Raw genomic sequence first — 23767 nt, forward strand, 5'->3', positions numbered from 1 at the left:
TCACCGTTCAGGGCGTAAAGTCCAGCAACTTCAGGCTCTACGTCCTCCCCCATCTCTGTGCTGCCCTGTTACGAGGTCTCGATTTTCAGTGTCACCTCCAAAGCCTTACTCTGAAATTTGGCGGACCCCTGCCCCCCCTCACCGTTTGTGGCCTCACGACCCTTAAGGTCGAGCTGCCTTCACTGTTTGCAAACCTCACCCCGGACTGTAAGCCCGTCGCCACGAGGAGCAGACGGTACAGTGCACAGGAGAGGACCTTCATCAAGTCGGAAGTCCAATGGCTTCTGCGGGAGGGGATCATTGAGGCCAGTAACAGCCCCTTGAGAGCTCAAGTGGTGGTAGTCAAGACTGGGGAGAAACACAGGATGGTCATCGACTACAGTCAGACCATCAATCGGTACACACAGCTCGATGCGTAACTCTCCCACACATATCTGACATGGTCAATCAGATTGCGCAGTATCGAGTCTTCTTCACAGTTGACTTGAAGTCTGCCTACCACCAGCTCCCCATCCGCCCGGAGGACCGCCAATACACTGCATTCGAAGCAGATGGCAGCCTCGATCACTTCCTTGAGTTCCCTTCGGCGTCATCAATGGGGACTCGGTCTTCCAGCGAGAGATGGACCGAATGGTTGACCAGTTCGGGCTGCGGGCCACGTTCCCGTACCTAGATAATGTCACCATCTGCGGCCACAATCAGCAGGACCACGACGCAAACCTCCAAATTTCCTCCATACCGCCAAACTCATTTCATTTCATTTTCATTTCAAACTCCTTTACCTCACCTACAATAAGGAGAAATGCGTTTTCCGCACCAACCGCTTAGCCATCCTTGGCTACGTTGTGGAAAATGGAGTCCAAGGGCCCAATCGCGACCGCATGCGCCCCCTCCTGGAACTCCCCCTCCACCACTACCCCAAGGCCCTGAAACGATGCCTGGGGTTTTCTCATATTACGCCCAGTGGGTCCCTAATTATGCGGACAAGGCCCGCCCACGCATCACGTCCACAGTTTTTCCCCTGGCGGCTGAGGCCCGCCGGGCCTTCACCCACATCAAGGCGGACATCGCCAAAGCCACGATGCGCGCAGTCGACGAGTCCCTCCCCTTCCAGGTGGAGAGCGATGCATCGGACGTGGCTCTGGCCGCCACCCTCAACCAGGCGGGCAGGCCAATGGCTTTCTTCTCCCGCACCCTCCATGCCTCCGAAATTCGGCACACCTCTGTCGAAAACGAGGCCCAAGCCATTGTGGAAGCTGTGCGACATTGGCGGCATTACCTGGCCAGCAGGAGATACACTCTCCTCACTGACCAACGGTCGGTTGCCTTCCCGGAGTCGCAGGTGACCACATCGGTGCCCACACCACCACCAGGACTGAGGTGATAGCAGCGGAGGGTCAATGCCCCCGACAGACTAAATCTGTAATGTTGTTCTTCACCCCCGCCGGACTGTTTTTTAAACAGGAGGTGAATGTGGTAAACACCACTGGTAACACACTACGCGTATTACGCTACTGCCACTGTATTACAGGTACCACAGTAAATCCCAGCCTGCTGGCTCCTCCCAGCAGGCGGTGTATAAAAGTGTACGCTCTCCTGCGCTACTGCCATTCTGGTTCCAGCTGCAGGAGGCTCAACATCTTTTGTTTTACCAATCTCATCTCGTGGTCATTGGTGCTACATCAGGGTGTTTGTTTTTAGTTCCTTTGTTGTGAATGCGGTCGGAGGGGGCTTGGGCAGGATCCACTTCACTAGCAAACTGGAGTTGGCTAGCGAACTGGAGTGAGGTGGGGGGGAGGGACTGCGGTCACCTGGGCAGTCAGATTTCGGCTTGCCTATACGGTGTGAATGGTGAGGTGATGGGAGGATTAAAGAGAGGAGCTATTTCAAGAGCAAGTGGTTGGAGGGGTTTCTGGGATGGGGGAGGGGGAGAGGCAGTTGACTGATGGTGATTGGGAGTAGTTCTGGGCCCCATTTGTGTGGCAGTGCGGGCTGCCATCTTGGGTAGGCTCTGGTTATAGGAGTTGACTGTATGGACTTGGCTGATATGCAGGGGAGGGGGGGATGAGGCCCCCAGTTCGGATAGTAACATGGAATGTGTGGGGATTGGGAGGGCTGATAAAACGGGTGAGAGTTTTCGCTTACTTGAAAGGCTTGAGGGCCGATGTGGTGCTGTTGCAGAAGACCCATTTGCGACTGAAAGACCAGGTAAGGCTCTGTCAGCTGGATAAGCCAGGTGTTTCACTCGGGCCTTGACAGCAGGGCCCGGGGGGGTGGGGTAGCAATACTGATTAACAAGAGAGTGCAGTTTCAGATGGGGAAGGTGGTGCCAGTTCAGGGTGGCAGATACGTGATAGTAACAAGAACTTTGGAAGACAGGTCAGTGGTGTTGATTAACGCATATGCGCCTAATTGGGATGATGCAAGTTTCATGAAGTTGCTAGCGTCCATTCCTGATATGGTTACACATCAGTTGATTCTGAGGGGGGACTTGAATATAGTCTTGAACCTAAAAGTGGATCGTTCCATCACCAGCTCTTTATCCTCTTCGGGGTGAGTTAGTGCCGTTCATGAAGGAGATGGGGGGAGTAGACCCATGGAGGTTTCTGACTGGGCAGCAGAAAATATTCTTTCTTTTCTCCGGTGCGTAACGTACACTCACGGATCTATTTCTTTATTATGGGGAAGCCCTTGTTGGCGGGGGGTGAGGAGGGCAGAATATTCATCGATCATCATCTCTGACCATGTCCCACACCTGGTGGCTGTGGTCTTGGAGAGGGGACCGACCGGTGCGGCAGCCGGCATGGAGTTTGGATGTGGGGATGCGAGCGGACTTGGGGTTTTGCATGAAGGTGGCGATGGTAATTGATGAATATATGTGGGGTTTAATAAAAATGGGGTGGTTTCACCTTGAGTGTTATGGGAGGCTTTGAAAGCAGTGTCGAGAGGTGAGATAATCTCGCCAGCGTGAGAAGGAGGCAAGGGAGAAGCACCAGCGGGTGGTAAATGAAATTTTGGGAGGTTGATGGTAAGCACAGTAAGATCCCACCCCAGAGCTTTTGGCCAATAGGAAGGAACTGCAGTCACAGTTCGATCTGTTGTCCACAGGTAAACAGGGCATTTGAGGAGTTTTATAAAAAGCTGTACAGGTCGGAGCCCCTTGGGGACGAGTCAGATATGGTGGAGCTTTTGGAGGGATTGGAGTGCCCTATAGTGGAGGAGGAGGATAGGGCAGGGCTGGGGGAACCATTGGGGATTGGCGAGGTTTGGGCGGCTGTAGGGAAAATGCAGGCAGACAAGCCACTGGGGCCAGACATGGTCCTGGTGACATTTTATCAGACATTTGTGGATCAATTGGTATCGCTGTTAGCGGAGAGTTTTGAATATGTGGTGGAAAGCGGGGGGGGGGGGGCAACTGCTGGAGACCATGAGGCAGGCATCCATTTCGCTGTCATTAAAGAAACATAAGGACCGGGTAGAGTACAGGTTGTACTGGCCAATATGACTACTAAATGTGGATGCCAATATTCTTGCTAAGGTGCTGGCGCTCCAGTTGAGGAGTGTCTTCTCCAGGTGTTTGATGAGGACCAGACTGGGTTTGTAAAGGGTAAGCAGTTGTCCTCGAATGAGTGACGTCTGTTGAACATGGTGTTCTCCCCGTCGGGAGGTGGGGGAGCAGGAGGCTGTTGTGGCGCTGGATGCAGAGAAGGCCTTTGATAGGGTGGAGTGGGGTTACTTGTTTGCAGCGTTAGAATAGTTTGGGATAGAGCCCAAGTTTGTGTCGTGGGTTAATTTGCTCTCTAGGGAGCCCAAGGCGAGTGTCCGTACGAGTGAGTTGAATTCGGGATACTTTCAGTGGTATAGGGGAATGAGGCAGGGATGTCCTATGTCCCACCTCCTGTCTGCGCTGACGTTAGAGCCTCTGGCCATCGTATTGGGACAATCAGATAAGTGAGGGGGATAGTGAGAGTGGGGGTGGAGCATAGGTTTACCCTATATGCCTTTGACCTTTTGTATATCTTGGATCCGGTCCCCACAGTAGGGGATATATTGGGGCTGCTGACTCGATTTGGGGCTTTCTCGTTGTACAAACTGAACGTGGAGAAGAGCGATATGTTTTTCAGGCTCTCCGCAGGGGAAGGGTGCAGATTTGGCAGGGGTAGCCCTTTTGCTTCGCAAATACCCACTTTAGATGTCTGGGGGGTGCAGGTAGCTCGAGATTGGGTCCGGCTCCGTAAGTTAAAACTTCACGGGCTTTGTGGGGAGGGTCAAGGCAGATCCACAAAGATGAGATAACTTCCCTCCATCATTTGTAGGCTGGGTTCAAACAATAAAGATGAATATTTTACCACGGTTTATATTTTTATTCCAATGCCTGCCAGTTTTTTTGCCGATAACATTCTTTCTGGGAGTGGAGCGGTTGATCACGTTGTCTATTTGGGCTGCGGTAGCCAGAATTCGGAAATTCTGGCTTCAGAGAGGACTATCACTTTGGTGATAGTGACCACAATTGGATTACGTTTACTTTAGTGATGGAAAGGGATAGGTATATACCGCAGGGCAAGAGTTGTATCTGGGGGAAAGGCAATTATGATGCGATGAGGAAGACTTAGGATGCATCGGATGGAGAGGAAAACTGCAGGGGCACAATGGAAATGTGGAGCTTGTTCAAGGAACAGCTACTGCATGTCCTTGATAAGTATGTACCTGTCAGGCAGGGAGGAAGTAGTCGAGCAAGGGAACCGTGGTTTACTAAAGCAGTCGAAACACTTGTCAAGAGGAAGAAGGAGGATTATGTAAAGATGAGACATGAAGGTTTAGTTAGGGCACTCGAGAGTTACAAGTTAGCTAAGAAGGACCTAAAGAGAGAGCTAAGAAGAGCCAGGAGGGGACATGAGAAATCTTTGGCAGGTAGGATCAAGGATAACCCTAAAGCTTTCTATAGATATGTCAGGAATAAAAGAATGACTAGGGTAAGAGTAGGGCCAGTCAAGGACAGTCGTGGGAAGTTGTGCGTGGAGTCCGAGGAGATAGGAGAGGTGCCAAATGAATATTTTTTGTCAGTATTTACACAGGAAAAAGACAATGTTGTCGAGGAGAATACTGAGATTCAGGCTACTAGACTAGAAGGGCTTGAGGTTCATAAGGAGGAGGTGTTAGCAATTCTGGAAAGTGTGAAAATAGATAAGTCCCTGGGCCGGATGGGATTTATCCTAGGATTCTCTGGGAAGCTAGGGAGGAGATTGCTGAGCCTTTGGCTTTGATAAGTCATCTTTGTCTACAGGAATAGTGCCAGAAGACTGGAGGAGAGCAAATGTTGTCCCCTTGTTCAAGAAGGGGAGTAGAGACAACCCCGGTAACTATAGACCAGTGAGCCTTACTTCTGTTGTGGGCAAAATCTTGGAAAGGTTTATAAGAGATAGGATGTATAATCATCTGGAAAGGAATAATTTGATTAGAGATAGTCAACATGGTTTTGTGAAGGATAGGTCGTGCCTCACAAACCTTATTGAGTTCTTTGAGAAGGCGACCAAACAGGTGGATGAGGGTAAAGCAGTTGATGTGGTGTATATGGATTTCAGTAAAGCGTTTGATAAGGTTTCCCACGGTAGGCTACTGCAGAAAATACGGAGGCATGGGATTCAGGGTGATTTAGCAGTTTGGAGCAGAAATTGGCTAGCTGGAAGAAGACAAAGGGTGGTGGTTGATGGGAAATTTTCAGACTGGAGTCCAGTTACTAGTGGTGTACCACAAGGATCTGTTTTGGGGCCACTGCTGTTTGTCATTTTTATAAATGACCTGGAGGAGGGCGTAGAAGGATGGGTGAGTAAATTTGCAGATGACACTAAAGTCGGTGGAGTTGTGGACAGTGATGAAGGATGTTACAAGTTACAGAGGGACATAGATAAGCTGCAGCACTGGGCTGAGAGATGGCAAATGGAGTTTAATGCAGAAAAGTGTGAGGTGATTCATTTTGGAAGGAATAACAGGAAGACAGAGGACTGGGCTAATGGTAAGATTCTTGGCAGTGTGGATGAGCAAAGAGATCTCGGTGTCCATGTACATAGATCCCTGAAAGTTGCCACCCAGGTTGAGAGGGTTGTTAAGAAGGCGTACGGTGTGTTAGCTTTTATTGGTAGAGGGACTGAGCAGCTGTACAAAACTCTGGTGCGGCCGCATTTGGAGTATTGCGTGCAATTCTGGTCGCCGCATTATAGGAAGGATGTGGAAGCATTGGAAAGGGTGCAGAGGAGATTTACCAGAATGTTGCCTGGTATGGAGAAAAGATCGTATGAGGAAAGGCTGAGGGACTTGAGGCTGTTTTCGTCAGAGAGAAGAAGGTTAAGAGGTGACTTAATTGAGGCATACAAGATGATCAGAGGATTGGATAGGGTGGACAGTGAGAGCCTTTTTCCTCGGATGGTGATGTCTAGCACGAGGGGACATAGCTTTAAATTGAGGGGAGATAGATATAGGACAGATGTCAGAGGTAGGTTCTTTACTCAGAGAGTAGTAAGGGAGTGGAATGCCCTGCCTGTAACAGTAGTGGACTCGCCAACACTAAGGGCATTCAAATGGTCATTGGATAGACATATGGACGATAAGGGAATAGTGTAGATGGGCTTTAGAGTGGTTTCACAGGTCGGCACAGCATCGAGGGCCGAAGGGCCTGTTCTGCGCTGTAATGTTCTATGACAGTTGGGGGGTTTGACGCTGCCGAATTTGATTTGTTACTCGGCAGCCATTGCCGAGAAGGTGCTGGGTTAGTGTGGGGATGAGGAGGCAATTTGGGTAAAGATGGAGTCGGGTACATGTAAGGGATCGTGGTTGTGGCCGTTGGTAATGACACCACTTCTGTTCTCCCCAGGGAAATACTCGGGCAATTCAGTGGTGGTAGCTACACTGAGGAGCTGGAGGCAATTTCGGCAGCGCTGGAGGGGTTTAAGGGCACGTGGGACAGCACAGTTTGGGGCAGCACGGTAGCACAGTGGTTAGCCCAGTTGCTTCACAGCTCCAGGATCCCAGGTTCGATTCCCGGCTTGGGTCACTGTCTGTGCGGAATCTGCACATTCTCCCTGTGTCTGCGTAGGTTTCCTCCGGGTGCTCCGGTTTCCTCCCACAGTCCAAGCGTGCAGGTTAGGTGGATTGGCCATGCTAAATTGGCCTTAGTGCCCAAAATTGCACATAGTGTTGGGTGGGGTTGCTGGGTTATGGGGATAGGGTGGAGGTGTAGGCTTGGGTAGGGTGCTCTTTCCAAGAGCCGGTGCAGACTCGATGGGCTGAATGGCCTCCTTCTGCACTGTAAATTCTGTGATTCTATGGGCACAGGTGTTGGGAATGGCACTGGAGGAGGGGGGATGGTGTGAAGTGTTGTGCGGAGTGAATGTGTGCGAGACTGGGGTTGATTCAATTAAAGGTGGTGCATCGGGCATATTTAACGAGGTTGAGGATGAGCCGGTTGTATGTGGGAGTGGAGGACAAAAGTGAGCGGTGTGGGAGGGGGACAGCCAATCATGTCTATATGTTCTGGTTTTGCCCTGAGTTGGGGAGGATTTGGGGCTCTTCAGCACCATGTCAGCAATCTTGTAAATGGATTGGGAGTCCGTTCCCCTAGGGGCCATGTTTGGGGTGTCGGACCAGCCGGAGCTACAGGCGGGGGCGGATGTTTTTGCCTTTGCCTCGCTGATTGGTCGCAGGCAGATCCTATTGGGATGGAGGTCAGCTTCTCTGCCCTGTGGCTCAGGAATTAATGGAATTTCTATACTTCGAAAAAAAAGTTAAGTTCACCTTGAGACGCACAATCGAGAGGTTTACAAAAGATGGCGTCCGTTCATTCTGTATTTCAAGGACTTGCTCACTGTTGCCTGTTGGGGAGAGCAGGGGAGTGGGGTCTGGTGGGGGGTGGGTTGGGGCACAGGGGATTGTTTGCTCTTTGTACAAGTTTTTTCTGGGGTGGGGTATGCTCTTTTTCTTATGTATAAAATATTAAAGTCTTAATAAAAACTTTGCCGCTGGAGTGAATGAAAGCACGGGTGAGGGTTTGGGTGGCTGATGGACTCAGACAGATGCAGGTGAGGGTATTGAGGGCGGTGTGGTGATATGCATTACTGTAGATACATCAAGGAAGCAGCTTATGCTACATGAAGAAGCATAACACAACATGGTACCAGTTAGTGCCTGTTACATCTGCATATTCAACTCAACAAATCCGTGGTGGGTGATTCATTCTGTCCTCTATCTTTCAGCTTGCAATGGAGAGTACGCAGAGCCTGACCTCACCAAGGTGGCCTTCCAAACGGGATTCCAGAACAACGTGCCACACTACGCCGAGGCGGATATCATCAACCTGCAAGGAGTGACGGGGAATAACACTTACGCTGTACCCGCCATCACCATCGATGCGTTAGCCGGGAAGGACATCGGCGTGGGCGAGTTTCCACGGCAACAACTCATTTTCCGAGAGAAACTGGGGGAGGGGCAATTTGGGGAGGTAGGTTGCAGTGACGGTGGCGGGGGGATTTTAAAAAATCAAATCACTGCCTTTAGGAAAGAATTTGCGAATAAACTATTGCCTGTTTATCATTTAGAATGATCCCAAGCACCAGGTGGCAGCCAATCAAACAGCAGATAGTGACTCGAATGTAGTTCGCTAAATTGGGCGGAGAGTGCACATGACCATTAATGAGCTGGCAAAAACAAGAAGAGAGAATCCAACCTTTGCCCTTTGACATTCAATGGCATTACTATCTCTGAATCCCCTCCAACCATTGATCAGAAATTGAACTAGATTAGCCATATTAATACTGTGGCTACCAGAGCAGGTCAAAGGCTAGAAATCCTACGGCAAGTAACTCGCCTCCTGACCATTCACAAAGCCTGTCCACCATCTACAAGGCACAAGTCAGGGGTGTAATGGAATACTCTCCACTTGCCTGGATGAGTGCAGCTCCGACAACACTCACCAAGCTCAACACCATCCAGGACAAAGCAGCCCGCTTGATTGCTCCTCTTTCCACAAACATTCAAACCCTTCACCACCGACAAACAGTAGCAGCCGTGTGCACCATCAACAAGATGCACTGCAGTAACTCACCAAGGTTCTTTAGGCAGCACCTTCCAAACCCACAACCACTACTATCTAGAAGGACAAGGACAGTAGATACCTGGGAACCCCACCACCTGGAGGTTCCCCTCCAAGTCATTCACCACCCTGACTTGTAAATATATTGGTCGTTCCTTCATTGTCTCTGGATCAAAATCCTGGAAACCCCTCCCTAACAGCACTGTGGGTGTACCTACACCCCAGGAACTGCAGCAGTTCAAGAAGGCAACTCACCACCACCTTCCGAAGGGCAATTAGGGATGCGCCATAAATGCTGGACTAGCCAGCGTCGCCCACATACCGCAAATGAATTTTTGAAAAGTCTCCAAGGCCTTCCAAATGTGTGATGCCCATAATTGGACACAATTAGTGGGGGGAATGGTAGTAAAGTCACTGGACTAGTAATCCAGAGGCCCAGGCTCTAGGTGGGGAGGGGTTGGGGGGGTGGGGTTAGGGTTAGATGTAATCATGAATGGTTTAAAGTGCTTTAAGTTGTATATTTACTAAAATGTCATGAATTGGGGGGGGGGACCGGTTCAAGTACCACCCTGGCAACTGGTGGAATTTAAATTCAATTAAGAAATCTGGAACATAACGCTAATCTTTTTTTTTTATTAAATATTTTATTGAAAATTTTTGTTCAACCAACACAGTACATTGTGCATCCTTTACACAATATTATAACAACACAAATAACAATGACCTATTTTATAAACAAAAAATGAATAAATAATAAATAACAAAAATGAAAACTAGCCCTAATTGGCAACTGCCTTGTCACGAGTAACACTCTCCAAAAATATAATTTAACAGTCCAATATATAATTATCTGTAGCAACGACCTATACATACTATACAGTATATATTAACAACCCTGAGAGTCCTTCTGGTTCCTCTCCCCCCCCCCCCCCCCCCCCCCCCCGATCCTGGGCTGCTGCTGCTGCCTTCTTTTTCCCATTCCGTCTATCTTTCTGCGAGGTATTCGACGAACGGTTGCCACCGCCTGGTGAACCCTTGAGCCGACCCCCTCAGGACGAACTTAATCCGCTCTAGCTTTATAAACCCCGCCATGTCATTTATCCAGGTCTCCACCCCCGGGGGCTTGGCTTCTTTCCACATTAGCAATATCCTGCGCCGGGCTACTAGGGACGCAAAGGCCAAAACATCGGCCTCTCTCGCCTCCTGCACTCCCGGCTCTTGTGCAACCCCAAATATAGCCAACCCCCAGCTTGGTTCGACCCGGACTCCTACTACTTTCGAAAGCACCTTTGTCACCCCCATCCAAAACCCCTGTAGTGCCGGGCATGACCAAAACATATGGGTATGATTCGCTGGGCTTCTCGAGCACCTCGCACACCTATCCTCCACCCCAAAAAATTTACTGAGCCGTGCTCCAGTCATATGTGCCCTGTGTAATACCTTAAACTGAATCAGGCTTAGCCTGGCACACGAGGACGACGAGTTTACCCTGCTTAGGGCATCTGCCCACAGCCCCTCCTCGATCTCCTCCCCCAGCTCTTCTTCCCATTTCCCTTTTAGTTCATCTACCATAGTCTCCCCTTCGTCCCTCATTTCCCTATATATATCTGACACCTTACCATCCCCCACCCATGTCTTTGAGATCACTCTGTCCTGCACCTCTTGTGTCGGGAGCTGCGGGAATTCCCTCACCTGTTGCCTCGCAAAAGCCCTCAGTTGCATATACCTGAATGCATTCCCTTGGGGCAACCCATATGTCTCGGTCAGCGCTCCCAGACTCGCGAACTTCCCATCCACAAACAGATCTTTCAGTTGCGTTATTCCTGCTCTTTGCCACATTCCATATCCCCCATCCATTCCCCCCGGGGCAAACCTATGATTGTTTCTTATCGGGGAACCCCCCAAGGCTCCAGTCTTTCCCCTATGCCGTCTCCACTGTCCCCAAATCTTCAGTGTAGCCACCACCACCGGGCTTGTGGTGTAGTTCCTCGGTGAGAACGGCAATGGGGCTGTCACTATAGCCTGTAGGCTAGTCCCCCTACAGGACGCCCTCTCTAATCTCTTCCACGCCGCTCCCCCCTCCTCTCCCATCCACTTACTCACCATTGAAATATTAGCGGCCCAATAATACTCACTTAGGCTCGGTAGTGCCAGCCCCCCCCTATCCCTGCTACGCTGTAAGAATCCCTTCCTCACTCTCGGGGTCTTCCCGGCCCACACAAAACCCATGATGCTCTTTTCAATCCTTTTAAAAAAAGCCTTCGTGATCACCACCGGGAGGCACTGAAACACAAAGAGGAATCTCGGGAGGACCACCATCTTAACCGCCTGCACCCTCCCTGCCAGTGACAGGGATACCATATCCCATCTCTTGAAATCCTCCTCCATCTGTTCCACCAACCGCGTTAAATTTAACATATGCAATGTGCCCCAATTCTTAGCTATCTGGATCCCCAGGTAACGAAAGTCCCTTGTTACCTTCCTCAACGGTAGGTCCTCTATTTCTCTACTCTGCTCCCCTGGATGCACCACAAACAACTCACTTTTCCCCATGTTCAATTTATACCCTGAAAAATCCCCAAACTCCCCAAGTATCCGCATTATTTCTGGCATCCCCTCCGCCGGGTCCGCCACGTATGGTAGCAAATCGTCCGCATACAAAGATACCCGGTGTTCTTCGCCTCCCCTAAGTACTCCCCTCCACTTCTTGGAACCCCTCAACGCTATCGCCAGGGGCTCAATCGCCAGTGCAAACAATAATGGGGACAGAGGGCATCCCTGCCTTGTCCCTCTATGGAGCCGAAAATATGCAGATCCCCGTCCATTCGTGACCACGCTCGCCACTGGGGCCCTATACAACAGCTGCACCCATCTAACATACCCCTCTCCAAAACCAAATCTCCTCAACACCTCCCACAAATAATCCCACTCCACTCTATCAAATGCTTTCTCGGCATCCATCGCCACTACTATCTCCGTTTCTCCCTCTGGTGGGGCCATCATCATTACCCCTAACAACGTCCGTATATTCGTGTTCAGCTGTCTCCCCTTCACAAACCCAGTTTGGTCCTCGTGGACCACCCCCGGGACACATTCCTCTATTCTCATTGCCATTACCTTGGCCAGGACCTTGGCATCTACATTTAGGAGGGAAATAGGTCTATAGGACCCGCATTGTAGCGGGTCCTTTTCCTTCTTTAAGAGAAGCGATATCGTTGCTTCAGACATAGTCGGGGGCAGTTGTTCCCTTTCCTTTGCCTCATTAAAGGTCCTCGTCAGTACCGGGGCGAGCAAGTCCACATATTTTCTATAGAATTCGACTGGGAATCCATCCGGTCCCGGGGCCTTTCCCGCCTGCATGCTCCTAATTCCTTTCACCACTTCTTCTACCTCGATCTGTGCTCCCAGTCCCACCCTTTCCTGCTCTTCCACCTTGGGAAATTCCAGCCGATCCAAGAAGCCCATCATTCTCTCCCTCCCATCCGGGGGTTGAGCTTCATATAATTTTTTATAAAATGTCTTGAACACTCCATTCACTCTCTCCGCTCCCCGCTCCATCTCTCCTTCCTCATCCCTCACTCCCCCTATTTCCCTCGCTGCTCCCCTTTTCCTCAATTGGTGTGCCAGCAACCTACTCGCCTTCTCCCCATATTCGTACTGTACACCCTGTGCCTTCCTCCATTGTGCCTCTGCAGTGCCTGTAGTCAGCAAGTCAAATTCTACATGTAGCCTTTGCCTTTCCCTGTACAGTCCCTCCTCCGGTGCTTCCGCATATTGTCTGTCCACCCTCAAAAGTTCTTGCAGCAACTGCTCCCGTTCCTTACTCTCCTGCTTCCCTTTATGTGCCCTTATTGATATCAGCTCCCCTCTAACCACCGCCTTCAACGCCTCCCAGACCACTCCCACCTGGACCTCCCCATTATCATTGAGTTCCAAGTACTTTTCAATGCACCCCCTCACCCTTAGACACACCCCCTCATCTGCCATTAGTCCCATGTCCATTCTCCAGGGTGGACGCCCTCCTGTTTCCTCCCCTATCTCCAAGTCCACCCAGTGTGGAGCGTGATCCGAAATGGCTATAGCCGTATACTCCGTTCCCCTCACCTTCGGGATCAATGCCCTACCCAGCACAAAAAAGTCTATTCGCGAGTAGACTTTATGGACATAGGAGAAAAACGAGAACTCCTTACTCCTAGGTCTGCTAAATCTCCACGGGTCTACACCTCCCATCTGCTCCATAAAATCTTTAAGTACCTTGGCTGCTGCCGGCCTCCTTCCAGTCCTGGACTTCGACCTATCCAGCCCTGGTTCCAACACCGTATTAAAATCTCCCCCCATTATCAGCTTTCCCATCTCTAGGTCCGGAATGCGTCCTAGCATCCGCCTCATAAAATTGGCATCATCCCAGTTCGGGGCATATACGTTTACCAAAACCACCGTCTCCCCCCTGTAGTTTGCCACTCACCATCACGTATCTGCCCCCGTTATCCGCCACTATAGTCTTTGCCTCGAACATTACCCGCTTCCCCACTAATATAGCCACCCCCCTGTTTTTCGCATCTAGCCCCGAATGGAACACCTGCCCACCCATCCTTTGCGTAGCCTAACCTGGTCTATCAGTTTCAGGTGCGTTTCCTGTAACATAACCACATCTGCCTTAAGTTTCTTAAGGTGTGCGAGTACCCGTGCCCTATTTATCAGCCCGTTCAGCCCTCTCACGTTCCACGTGATCAGCCGAGTTGGTGGGGCTTCCTACCCCCCCCCTTGTCGATTAGCCATCACCTTTTTCCAGCTCCTCACCCGGTTCCCACGCAGCTGTATCTCCCCCAGGCGGTGCCCCCCCGCCCATCCTCTCCCATACCAGCTCCCCCCTCTCCCCAGCAGCAGCAACCCAGTAATTCCCCCCCTCCCACCCCCCCCCCCGCTAGATCCCCCGCTAGCGTAATTACTCCCCCCCATGTTGCTCCCAGAAGTCAGCAAACTCTGGCTGACCTCGGCTCGCACCGTGCGACGCCCCCTCCTTCCTGCTTCTCTCTTCCCGCCATGATTATCATAGCGCTGGAAACAAGCCCGCGCTTCTCCCTTGGCCCCGCCCCCAATGGCCAACAGCCCCCATCTCCTCCACCTCCCCTCCTCCCCCCATCACCACCTGTGGGAGAGAGAAAAGTTACCACATCGCAGGATTAGTACATAAACCCCTCTTTGCCCCCCACATTCGCCCCACCACTTTGTTCGAGACATTCTTTTTAATAACCCGCTCATTCCAGTTTTTCTTCCACAATAAAAGTCCACGCTTCATCCGCCGTCTCAAAGTAGTGGTGCCTCCCTCGATATGTGACCCACAGTCTGCCGGTTGCAGCATTCCAAATTTTATCTTCTTTTTATGAAGCACCGCCTTGGCCCGATTAAAGCTCGCCCTCCTTCTCGCCACCTCCGCTCATCCAGTCTTGATAAACGCGGATCACCGCGTTTCTCCCATTATACTGCTCCGAGTTTTCTTCGCCCATCTAAGGGACCATTTCCTCTATCCTTAAAACGGAGGAATCTCACCACTATGGCTCTGGGAATTTCTCCTGCTCTCTCGGTCCTCGCGCCATCACTCGGTATGCTCCTCCACCTCCAACGGACCCGCCGGGGCCTCCGCTCCCATTAACGAGTGCAGCATCGTGCTCACATATGCCCCGACGTCCCGCTCCCTCCACACCTTCAGGAAGACCAAGAATCCTCAGGTTGTTCCTCCTTGCGTTGTTTTCCAGTGCCCTCCAACCTTTCCAACACATCGTTTCTGATGTGCCTCCTGCGTCTCCGTCTTCACCACCAGGCCTGTATGTCGTCCTCATTCTCGGCTGCCTTTGCCTTCACGACCCGAAGCTCCCGCTCCTGGGTCTTTTGTTCCTCCTTTAGCCCTTCGATCGCCTGTAGTATCGGGGCCAACAGCTCTTTCTTCATTTCCTTTTTGATCTCTTCCACACAGCATTTCAAGAACTCTTGTTGTTCAGGGCCCCATGTTAAACTGCCACCTTCCGACGCCATCTTGGTTTTCGCTTGCCTTCCTTGCCGCTGTTCTAAAGGATCCACTGCAATCTGGCCACTCTCTCCTCCTTTTTCCATCCGTATCCAGGGGGGATTCCCTTCTGGTTTACCGCACAGTGTTTTTAGCCGTCAAAATTGCCGTTGGGGCTCCTATCAAGAGCCCAAAAGTCCGTTTCACAGGGAGCTGCCGAAACGTGCGACTCAGCTGGTCATCGCCGCACCCGGAAGTCCATAACGCTAATCTTAGTAATGGCGACCAGGAAACTACCATCAATTGTCATTTACAACAAAACATTTAGTTCACTAATGCCCCTTGAGGGAGGGAAATCCCCCATCCTTACCTGGTCTGGCCTCCATGTGACTCCAGATCCGCCGAAAGGGCCGAGCGGGTCACTCAGTTCAAGGGAAATTAGGGATGGGTGACAAATGCTGGCTTTGCCAGTGATGCCCAAATCCCGTGGAAGAGTCTTATTTTAAAGCTTGTTTTATAAAAACTTTTAGCATAATTTCCTAGCTTTTTCACTCCGTGAAGGACAACATTTGTTTTACCGACAGCTGCTATCAACTTGCGGTTGCCACCATTCAAGGTTTGTACATATGGACCCACAGGTCTCTCTGTTCCTTCGACCCCGTTAAAATTTAGTTTGTATTCTCTCTCTTCGATGTCCCTACATTTCTCAGCATTAAGTTGCACCTGCCAATGGTTTTGGTGTTTACCTCTCAGGCAGGCCCAGAGACATGGTGGGCGACAGTGCCATGCCAATAACCGGAGCCGCCCGATATCCCTCCATGCAATGAAACAAGGGATACTGGGCAGGCTCTGAATTCAGGTGTGCGATCTTCGCTGCCCAGTTTCACAGTGGGTTCTGAGCCAGAGGCTAAAGGGTAATTCACAAAATAACCTAGTTGAGGGATTGACCTAGGAAGAATTGAAGAGGAGAATTCCTCTTGCATGGCCAGTTGTTGTGATATGGACTGCACTGCCTGAAAGGGTGCTGGAAGGAGATTGAACAGTAACTTTCGGAAAGGGCGTAACTTTGAAAAAGGGAAAAATTAAGATTTGCAGAACTGTGCGGAAGTGGGGCTTCGATGGGCAGGATGGGCTTAAAATACCATGGAAATAATCCATGGCTTCCCAACATGTGGCTGATATCGGGGGGGGGGGGGGGGGGGGGGGGGTGTTGTAGAGAGCCTTGGACTTCGCTCCCTGAGCAGAACTGGCAACTTTCTGTGCGAAATCGGTGGTGGAGAAAAACACTGAAGCCAATACCTTCTCTCCCCAATCTTCCTCCAGGTTCATCTGTGTGAAGTGGACAGTCCTCAGGATTTGGAGAGCCTGGGATTCCCCCTCAGTGTCCGTAAAGGTCACCCCCTGATGGTGGCAGTGAAAATGCTGCGCTCTGATGCCACTAAGAATGCCAGGTGGGGTAACCAGCTGATGAAAGCACGCAACATGTGTGCACGCGTGTATAGGTGCACACGTGTATAGGTGCACGCGGGTGTATAGGTGCACGCGTGTGTATAGGTGCACGCGTGTGTATAGGTGCACCCGTGTGTGAGCTTTGTCTCTGCCGGAAAAGGAGGCAGTTGTAATACTGTGCAGTGATCACCTTTCCTGAATTGAAATACAAAAGTTGTTTCTGCAACAGGAGGAGTCCTTTTAGCCAATCAATTTTTTGCCATTCAATGAGATCATCATAGAATCATAGAATTTACAGTGCACAAGGAGGCCATTCACCCCATCGAGTCTGGACTGGCTCTTAGAAAGAGCACCCTACCTAAGCCCTAACCCGTAACCCAGCAACCCCATCTAACCTAAGGGCAATTTAGCATGGCCAATCCACCTAGCCTGCACATCTTTGGACTGTGGGAGGAAACCGGAGCACCCGGAGGAAACCCATGCACACACGGGGAGAACGTGCAGACTCCGCACAGACAGTGACCCTAGCGGGAATCGCACCTGGGACCCTGGCGCTGTGAAGCCATAGTGCTAACCTGCGATGACCTGAGACCCAATTCCTAACATAATACCTTTGGATAACAAATCTTAGCATCAATTACCATTTGTGGCAGAGAGTTCTAGCCTTTCGTGTGTGGAAGTGTTTCCTAAGTTCACTCTCAAAACACCTTGCTCTGGGCGGCACAGTGGGTTAGCCCTGCTGCCTATGGCACCGAGGTCCCAGATTCGATCCTGGCTCTGGGTTACTGTCCGTGTGGAGTTTGCACATTCTCCCAATGTTTGGTGGGTTTCACCCCACAACCCAAAGATGTGCAGTCTAGGTGGATTGGCCACGCTAAATTGCCCCTAATTGGAAAAAAAATGTATTGGGTACACTAAATTTATAAAATAAAAGCACCTTGCTCTAATTTTAAGTTAAATGTCCTGCCCTTGACTCTCCAGCCAGGTGCACCCGTTTCTCAGTCCCCATTTCAGTATCTTCAATCCAAACTGTGCTTGGAATTTTTGCATTGAAGAGTTGACCTTTACTGAGCTTCCAACCCCCTATCCCCTCAAATCACCAAGGCTGCCAATATCCCACCTTCCAACCTCCTTAAACCTGAGCCCATCCAAAGCCACCCGTGTCCTAACTCGCACCAAGTCCCAGTCACCCCTGTGCTCGCGTTCACCTGCATTGGCTCCGACTCCTGCAATGATTTTAAAATCCTGACCCTTGTTTTCAAAGCCCCCTCCCCCTGAATCTCTGGAACCACCTCCAATCCCGAAACTCTCTTGAGATATCTTAGCCCCTCTAATTTAGGCCTCTTCGGACCAGCTTTCAGCTGCCTAGGCCCAAACTCTGGATTTACCTCTCTCCCCCTCTCTAATATTAAGATCCTCCTTAAACCCCTACCTCTTTGACCAAATTTTGGTCACCCATCCCAATATCTCCTTATGTGGCTTAGTGTCAGGTAGCGATCGCATAACCTCCCCTATGAAATGCCTCGAGATGTTTTACGAAGCTAAAGGTGTTACATGAATGCCAGCTGTTGCTGTTGCCGTCTCGGTGTATGGAGTTGCTAAGATGGAGTCCCGGTGGCGTGTTTGACCTTTTATCTTTTCACCTACAGGAACGACTTCTTAAAGGAGGTGAAGATCATGTCGCGGCTCAAAGATCCCAACATCATTCGCTTGTTGGGCGTGTGTGTGCGCGATGATCCGCTTTGCATGATCACCGAGTACATGGAGAACGGGGACCTCAACCAGTTCCTAGCCAACCACGAGCTGGAGGAAAAGATGGCTGCCGCAAGCGATGTCCCGAGCATCAGGTTCGAATCAGCAGCAGCAAGGGAGAAGAGAGCGCTATGTTGCTTAAAAAGGCATTGTGACCCTTCTGGTTGACCAGTAATGCTTTCTGTGCAGTTATTTATGTGGAGTCATCATAGCATAGAAGGAGCACATTCGGCCCATTGAGCCCGAGCAACTCTCTGTTAAACAATCCAATCAGTCTCATTCTCCAACCCCTCTTCTCATCCCACCCTGCCCTATCCCCTGAAAGTTCAGCTCCCTCAAGTGCCCATCTAATTTTCCTTTGAGAGTATCCATCATCTCCCCTTCCACCGCCCTGGTAGGCAGCGAGTTTCCAGGCCTCTTCCACTCACTGTGGGACAACGTGCTGCCTTACGACGCCTCCTCTTGCCCAAAGCCTGAAACCATAGAACTCCAGATGTGGTCAGCCAATGCCCTGTACAACCGTCGCAAAACTTCCCCATTTTGATATTCCATTACCCTAGCAGGGAAACGGCAACATTCCCTTCGTAATCACTTGCTGCACCCCCCTTTTGTGATTCATGTACCTGGACAACCCCGATCCTTCCGTCTCACAGGGCTTTCCAATCTCTCCCGTTCCTATGTAAAGTTCAAGAAAAATTACTTGACAAAGTGATTCAAGATCGGCGATGGCTGAGCGAAATGATTCTTCCTTGGTCTTGCACCATGGGAAGGGAGTGCCCAATTCTCAACCTACCGAATAAGTGAACGGAGTTGTACGGCATGCAGGACAAACAGCAGCCCCGCACAGTTTGATGGAGAGCGAACCTCGCAATGCTGACTGACCACTGACTCTAACCGGTCAGCAAGGCGAATGGTTTCCTCTGACCACCATGGCGGATGGGTTACGGTGCCTGACACCAGTAATATGAATAGACCACTTACCTGGGCTCCCAAGGATTAAGTTATGAGGAGATTTTAAACCAACCAGGCTTATATCCGCTGGAATTTAGAAGGTTAAGGGAGAAATTTGATCGAAGCTATCGGGATATTTGAGGCGAAGAGACAGGGATAGAGAGTGAGAAAGTACTTCCGCTGTTTGTGGGGAGGGAGCGGGGCAGGGTCTAGATATTAGAGCCTGACCTTTCAGGAACGAAATGCAGAAATAGTCGTCACGCACCAAAGGCTGGGTTTAGTTCTACCATAACGGGCGCCTGCCGGTGGACCCGGCAATGGTCGGGGAATCTAGCGCAGGTCCTTGGAGGTCAGCTGAACCCAATTAAGTGTGGGCAAGCTGGTGAATACGGGTGATGGGGGAGGGCCTGCTGCCACATCAAATTGGCATAGAAACTAGGAGCAGGAGTTGGCTAATCGGCCATCGCCATTCAAAATGATCATGGCTGATCCTCTATCTCAATGCCATTTTCCCATTCTCTGCCCCCCTCCCCACATATACCACTCAATCTTGCATAATAGTTAGAACCTTGACTTCTTGCATCATTCAAGCAAATCTATTTTTGCACCATCTCCGATGCCTGTATATCCTTGTATTATTACGGGGACCAAAACTGTGCATGGTACTCCAAGCATGGTCTAACCAAGGTCCCCGCAAGACCAAGGTAAGTCTCTGCTTTTCAGTTCTGTATTGTTCTATCTAAGGACATAAGGGCCATATTCTCCAGCCGTTGAGATTCTCTGTTCATGCGAGCAATGCTCCCCCGTCCGCGGGTTAACCGGCAACGTGGGGTGGCTTCAATGGGAAATCCCGTTGACAAACGGCAGAAGTAGAGAACTGCCGCCAGCGAACGACAGGTCACCGAGAAACTCGCAGATGGGGGACCGGAGAATCCAGCCCAAGAACATAAAAACTAGGGGCAGGAGTGGGCAATTCAACCCCCTTGAGCCCACTCCGCCATTCAATACGATCATGGCTGATCTCACCGTGGCCTCATTTCCACCTTCCTGCCCGTTCCCCATAATCCTTCATTCCACTACGAATTAAAAACCCATCTATTCTCCTTCTTAAATTTGTTTATTGTTCCAGCGTCCACTGCACTCTGGGGTAGGGAATTCCACAGATTCACAACCCTTTGAGTGAAGTAATCTCTCCTCATTTCTGTTTTAAATCTGCCCCTTAGCCCAAAACCATGACCTCTCATTCTAGAATGTCCAACGGGGGGAAATATCTGCTCTACGTCGACCCTGTCAATCCCCTTTAGCATCTTATGTACCTCAATTAGATCTCCTCTCATTCTTCTAAACTCCCAACGTGTGTTGGCCCAAACTGCTCAATCTCTCTTGATAAAAAAGTCCTTCATCCCAGGAATCAATCTAGTCAACCTTCTCTGAAACCTTCTGTAATTTATGTTCTTCCTCAAGTGAGGGGATCAAAACTGTGCACCAGATGTGGTCGAACCAACACCTGATAGAGTTGCATTAGCACTTCCCTACTTTTATATTATATTCCATTGGCAATGATGCCAAATTCCATTTTCCAAGAATAAAGTTCACCATCTCTGCACCTCTCTCTCTCAGTTACCCCAGTCTGGTGCACCTGGCCAGCCAGATAGCCTCAGGGATGAAGTACCTTGCCTCAATGAACTTTGTGCACCGCGACCTCGCTACCCGGAACTGCCTGGTCGGCGAAAACTACACCATCAAGATCGCCGACTTTGGGATGAGCCGGAACCTGTACGCGGGGGATTACTACCGGATCCAGGGAAGGGCCGTGCTCCCGATTCGATGGATGGCTTGGGAAAGCATCCTGCTGGTAAGCTGCGACGATGCTGAGATCGGCTGTTGCTCCCGCCTCTGTCTCACCTTTGTTCTCCAGATGCCCCATCTTCCAGATGAGATGTCGAGTTGGGGGGGAAAGCAATTTTAACGTGGCACCCCCATCGGGAAACTGACAGGATTTGACGTGACACTGGTGAAATACAACTGTCTCCATCTTATCAGGGGCCGGCTTTTTATTTGGAATGTGGGTGTCGCTAGCTCGGAAAGCATTTATTGCCCATCCCTAATTGCCCTTGTATTGGTGGGCAGCCTTCTTGAACCGCTACAGTCCATGTGGTGTAGGTACACCCACAGTGCTGTTAGATAGATGGTTCCAGAATTTTGATCTTGCCAGGGACAGCACGGTGGCTCAGTGGTTAGCACTGCTGCCTCACAGTGCCAGGGATCAGGGTTCAGTTCCGACCTCAGGTGACTGTGTGGAGTATGCACATTCTTCCGTGTGTGCGTGGGTTTTCCCCCAGGTGCTCCGGTTTCCTCCCACAGTCCAAAGATGTGCGGGTTAGGTGGATTGGCCATGCTAAATTGCCCCTCAGTGTCCAAAGGTTAAGTGGGGTTACAGGGATGTAGCGGGAGATTGGGACTAGGTGGGCTGCTCCTTCAAAGGGCGGTGCAGACTCAATGGGCTGAATGGTCTCCTTCTGCACTGTAGGAATTCTATGATTCTATTTTATGAAGGAACGGTCAATATATTTCCACGTCGGAATGGTGAGGAGCTTGGAGGGGAACTTGCAGGTGGTGGTATTCCCGAATAGGGCAACAAGAGAAATGGAGAGAGGAAGGAAGAAGAGTGGGTTGAGAGAGAGAGAAGAAAAAAGGGATTGAAAGGAAGGGCGCAGCACAGTGGTTAGCACTGCTGCCTCACAGCTCCAGGGACCTGGGTTCAATTATGGCCTTGGGTGACTGCGTGGGGTTTGCACGTTCTCCTAATGTCTGCATGGGTTTCCTCCCGGAATCCAAAGATGTGCAGGTTAACTGCATTGACCGTGCAAAATTTCCCCTTTATGTCCAAAAATGTACAGGTTAGGTGAGGTTACGGGGATAGAGCAGTGTAGTTGGCCGAGGTAGGATGCTCTTTCAGAGGGTCAGTATGGACTCGATGTGCCGCATGGCCTCACTCTGCACTGTAGAAATTCTATGAAAAGGAGCAAAAAGATTCAAAGAAATGAATTGACATTCCTATTGACCTCGAGCAATAGGAATGAGATCGAACAGATTTTTATTCCCTTTCTGGGCCTGAGACATTGATTGGCATTACATTAGCCAAAGTCATATAGCTACCAATAAAAAGATATTTACGCTGAGGCACCATTTTTCAGAAGCAATGCGCTAAACCGCATAAATCAACCCCGCATCTTACCCCACTGACATCTGAACACATTGGCCAATGATGCGAATTGGACAATTAATTTTTTCCAGCAGGATTTGACCCAGTCAGATTTATGCTCTTACTCGCACGCGTCCTAGATCGTGCCCGGCAGCCAAGAAAGTCTTGAGTTGCCGTTGTTTATAGGTGCTGGCAGGGCGATGCGGTTGATGTCAGCAAGAAGGTTTCTCATTTTGCCATTTGCGATTCCCTTTCCCTTGCAGGGAAAATTCACCACCGGTAGCGACGTCTGGGCGTTTGGTGTCACCTTGTGGGAGATCCTAATGCTGTGTAAGGAACAGCCCTATTACCATCTCACAGATGAACTGGTCATTGAGAACGCTGGAGAGTTCTTCAGGGAACAGGGCAAACAGGTAACACTAAGGAAAAATGTGAGGTAATCCATTTGGATAGAAGGAACAAATATGCAGTGTATTTCCTAAATGGTAAGAAATTATAAAGTGCCGATGTACAAAGGAACCTGGGTGTCACACAGACAGTGACCCGGGGCCGGGATCGAACCCGGGTCCTCAGCGCCATTGGCAGCAGTGCTAACCACTGTGCCACCATGCCGCCCTCCGCTGTGCCTCGCTGTTGTTGAACTGTCCTGGTCCGAGTCGCAAACCTGCTCGCCTCGCCTCGCCTGCTGCTTCCCTCAGCAGGTGGCCTCACCTCGTGGAGTAACCTGCCTCTGCGGGGGTGCACATTGGTCGGTTCCCTGTGCCTAGGCACGGTGTATTTAATTGTAAATCCACCTCTGGCGGGGAGGGGGTTCAAATCCAATCCTGGACACTGGAAAGTCAAAGCGGGGCAGGGGAAGAGAGGCATCTACCCCAGAAGAAACTGTCAGTCAGTCGATGTGGCTTAGGATCTTTTCCTTCCCCTTCCGGAAGAAGCATTTGCTTGTTTGTGCATGGGATGTGTGCATCGCTGGCTGGGCCTGCATTTGTTACCCATCCCTAATTGCCCTTGAACTGAGTCGGCCATTTCAGAGGGCATTTCAAAGTAGTCAACCACAGTGTTGTGGGTCTGGAGTCCCATGAAGGTCAGACCAGGTAAGGAGGGCAGATTTCCTTCCCTAAATGACATTAATGAACTAGATGGGGGTTGTTTCCCAGCAATCAATGGTTTTGTGGTAATCGTTAGACTTTTAATTCCAGATTTGTTTTATTAAATTCAAATTTCAGCATCATCCATGGCGGCCATTCTGATACCCTAAAAATGTAAGACATAGCTGCAGGAATCGGCCATTCGACCCCTCGTGCCTGCTTTGTCATTCGTTAAG

The 23767-nt window shown here is 50.4% G+C and overlaps 1 protein-coding gene across 3 annotated transcripts in view; it reads left to right on the top strand.

The window, feature by feature from the left end:
* Positions 1-23767, top strand: part of LOC140390287 (epithelial discoidin domain-containing receptor 1-like) — a 69498-nt gene that overhangs the window by 39978 nt on the left and 5753 nt on the right. For all 3 annotated transcript variants that reach the window (XM_072475316.1, XM_072475318.1, XM_072475317.1), the window contains 5 exons: positions 8247-8491; positions 16410-16537; positions 18185-18382; positions 20859-21093; positions 22707-22856. In XM_072475316.1, the coding sequence (XP_072331417.1) occupies positions 8247-8491; positions 16410-16537; positions 18185-18382; positions 20859-21093; positions 22707-22856 (956 nt within the window). The remainder of the gene's footprint in view (positions 1-8246; positions 8492-16409; positions 16538-18184; positions 18383-20858; positions 21094-22706; positions 22857-23767) is intronic.

This window comes from Scyliorhinus torazame, chromosome 14 (assembly GCF_047496885.1).
Source record: "Scyliorhinus torazame isolate Kashiwa2021f chromosome 14, sScyTor2.1, whole genome shotgun sequence".
Lineage (NCBI taxonomy): Eukaryota > Metazoa > Chordata > Chondrichthyes > Carcharhiniformes > Scyliorhinidae > Scyliorhinus > Scyliorhinus torazame.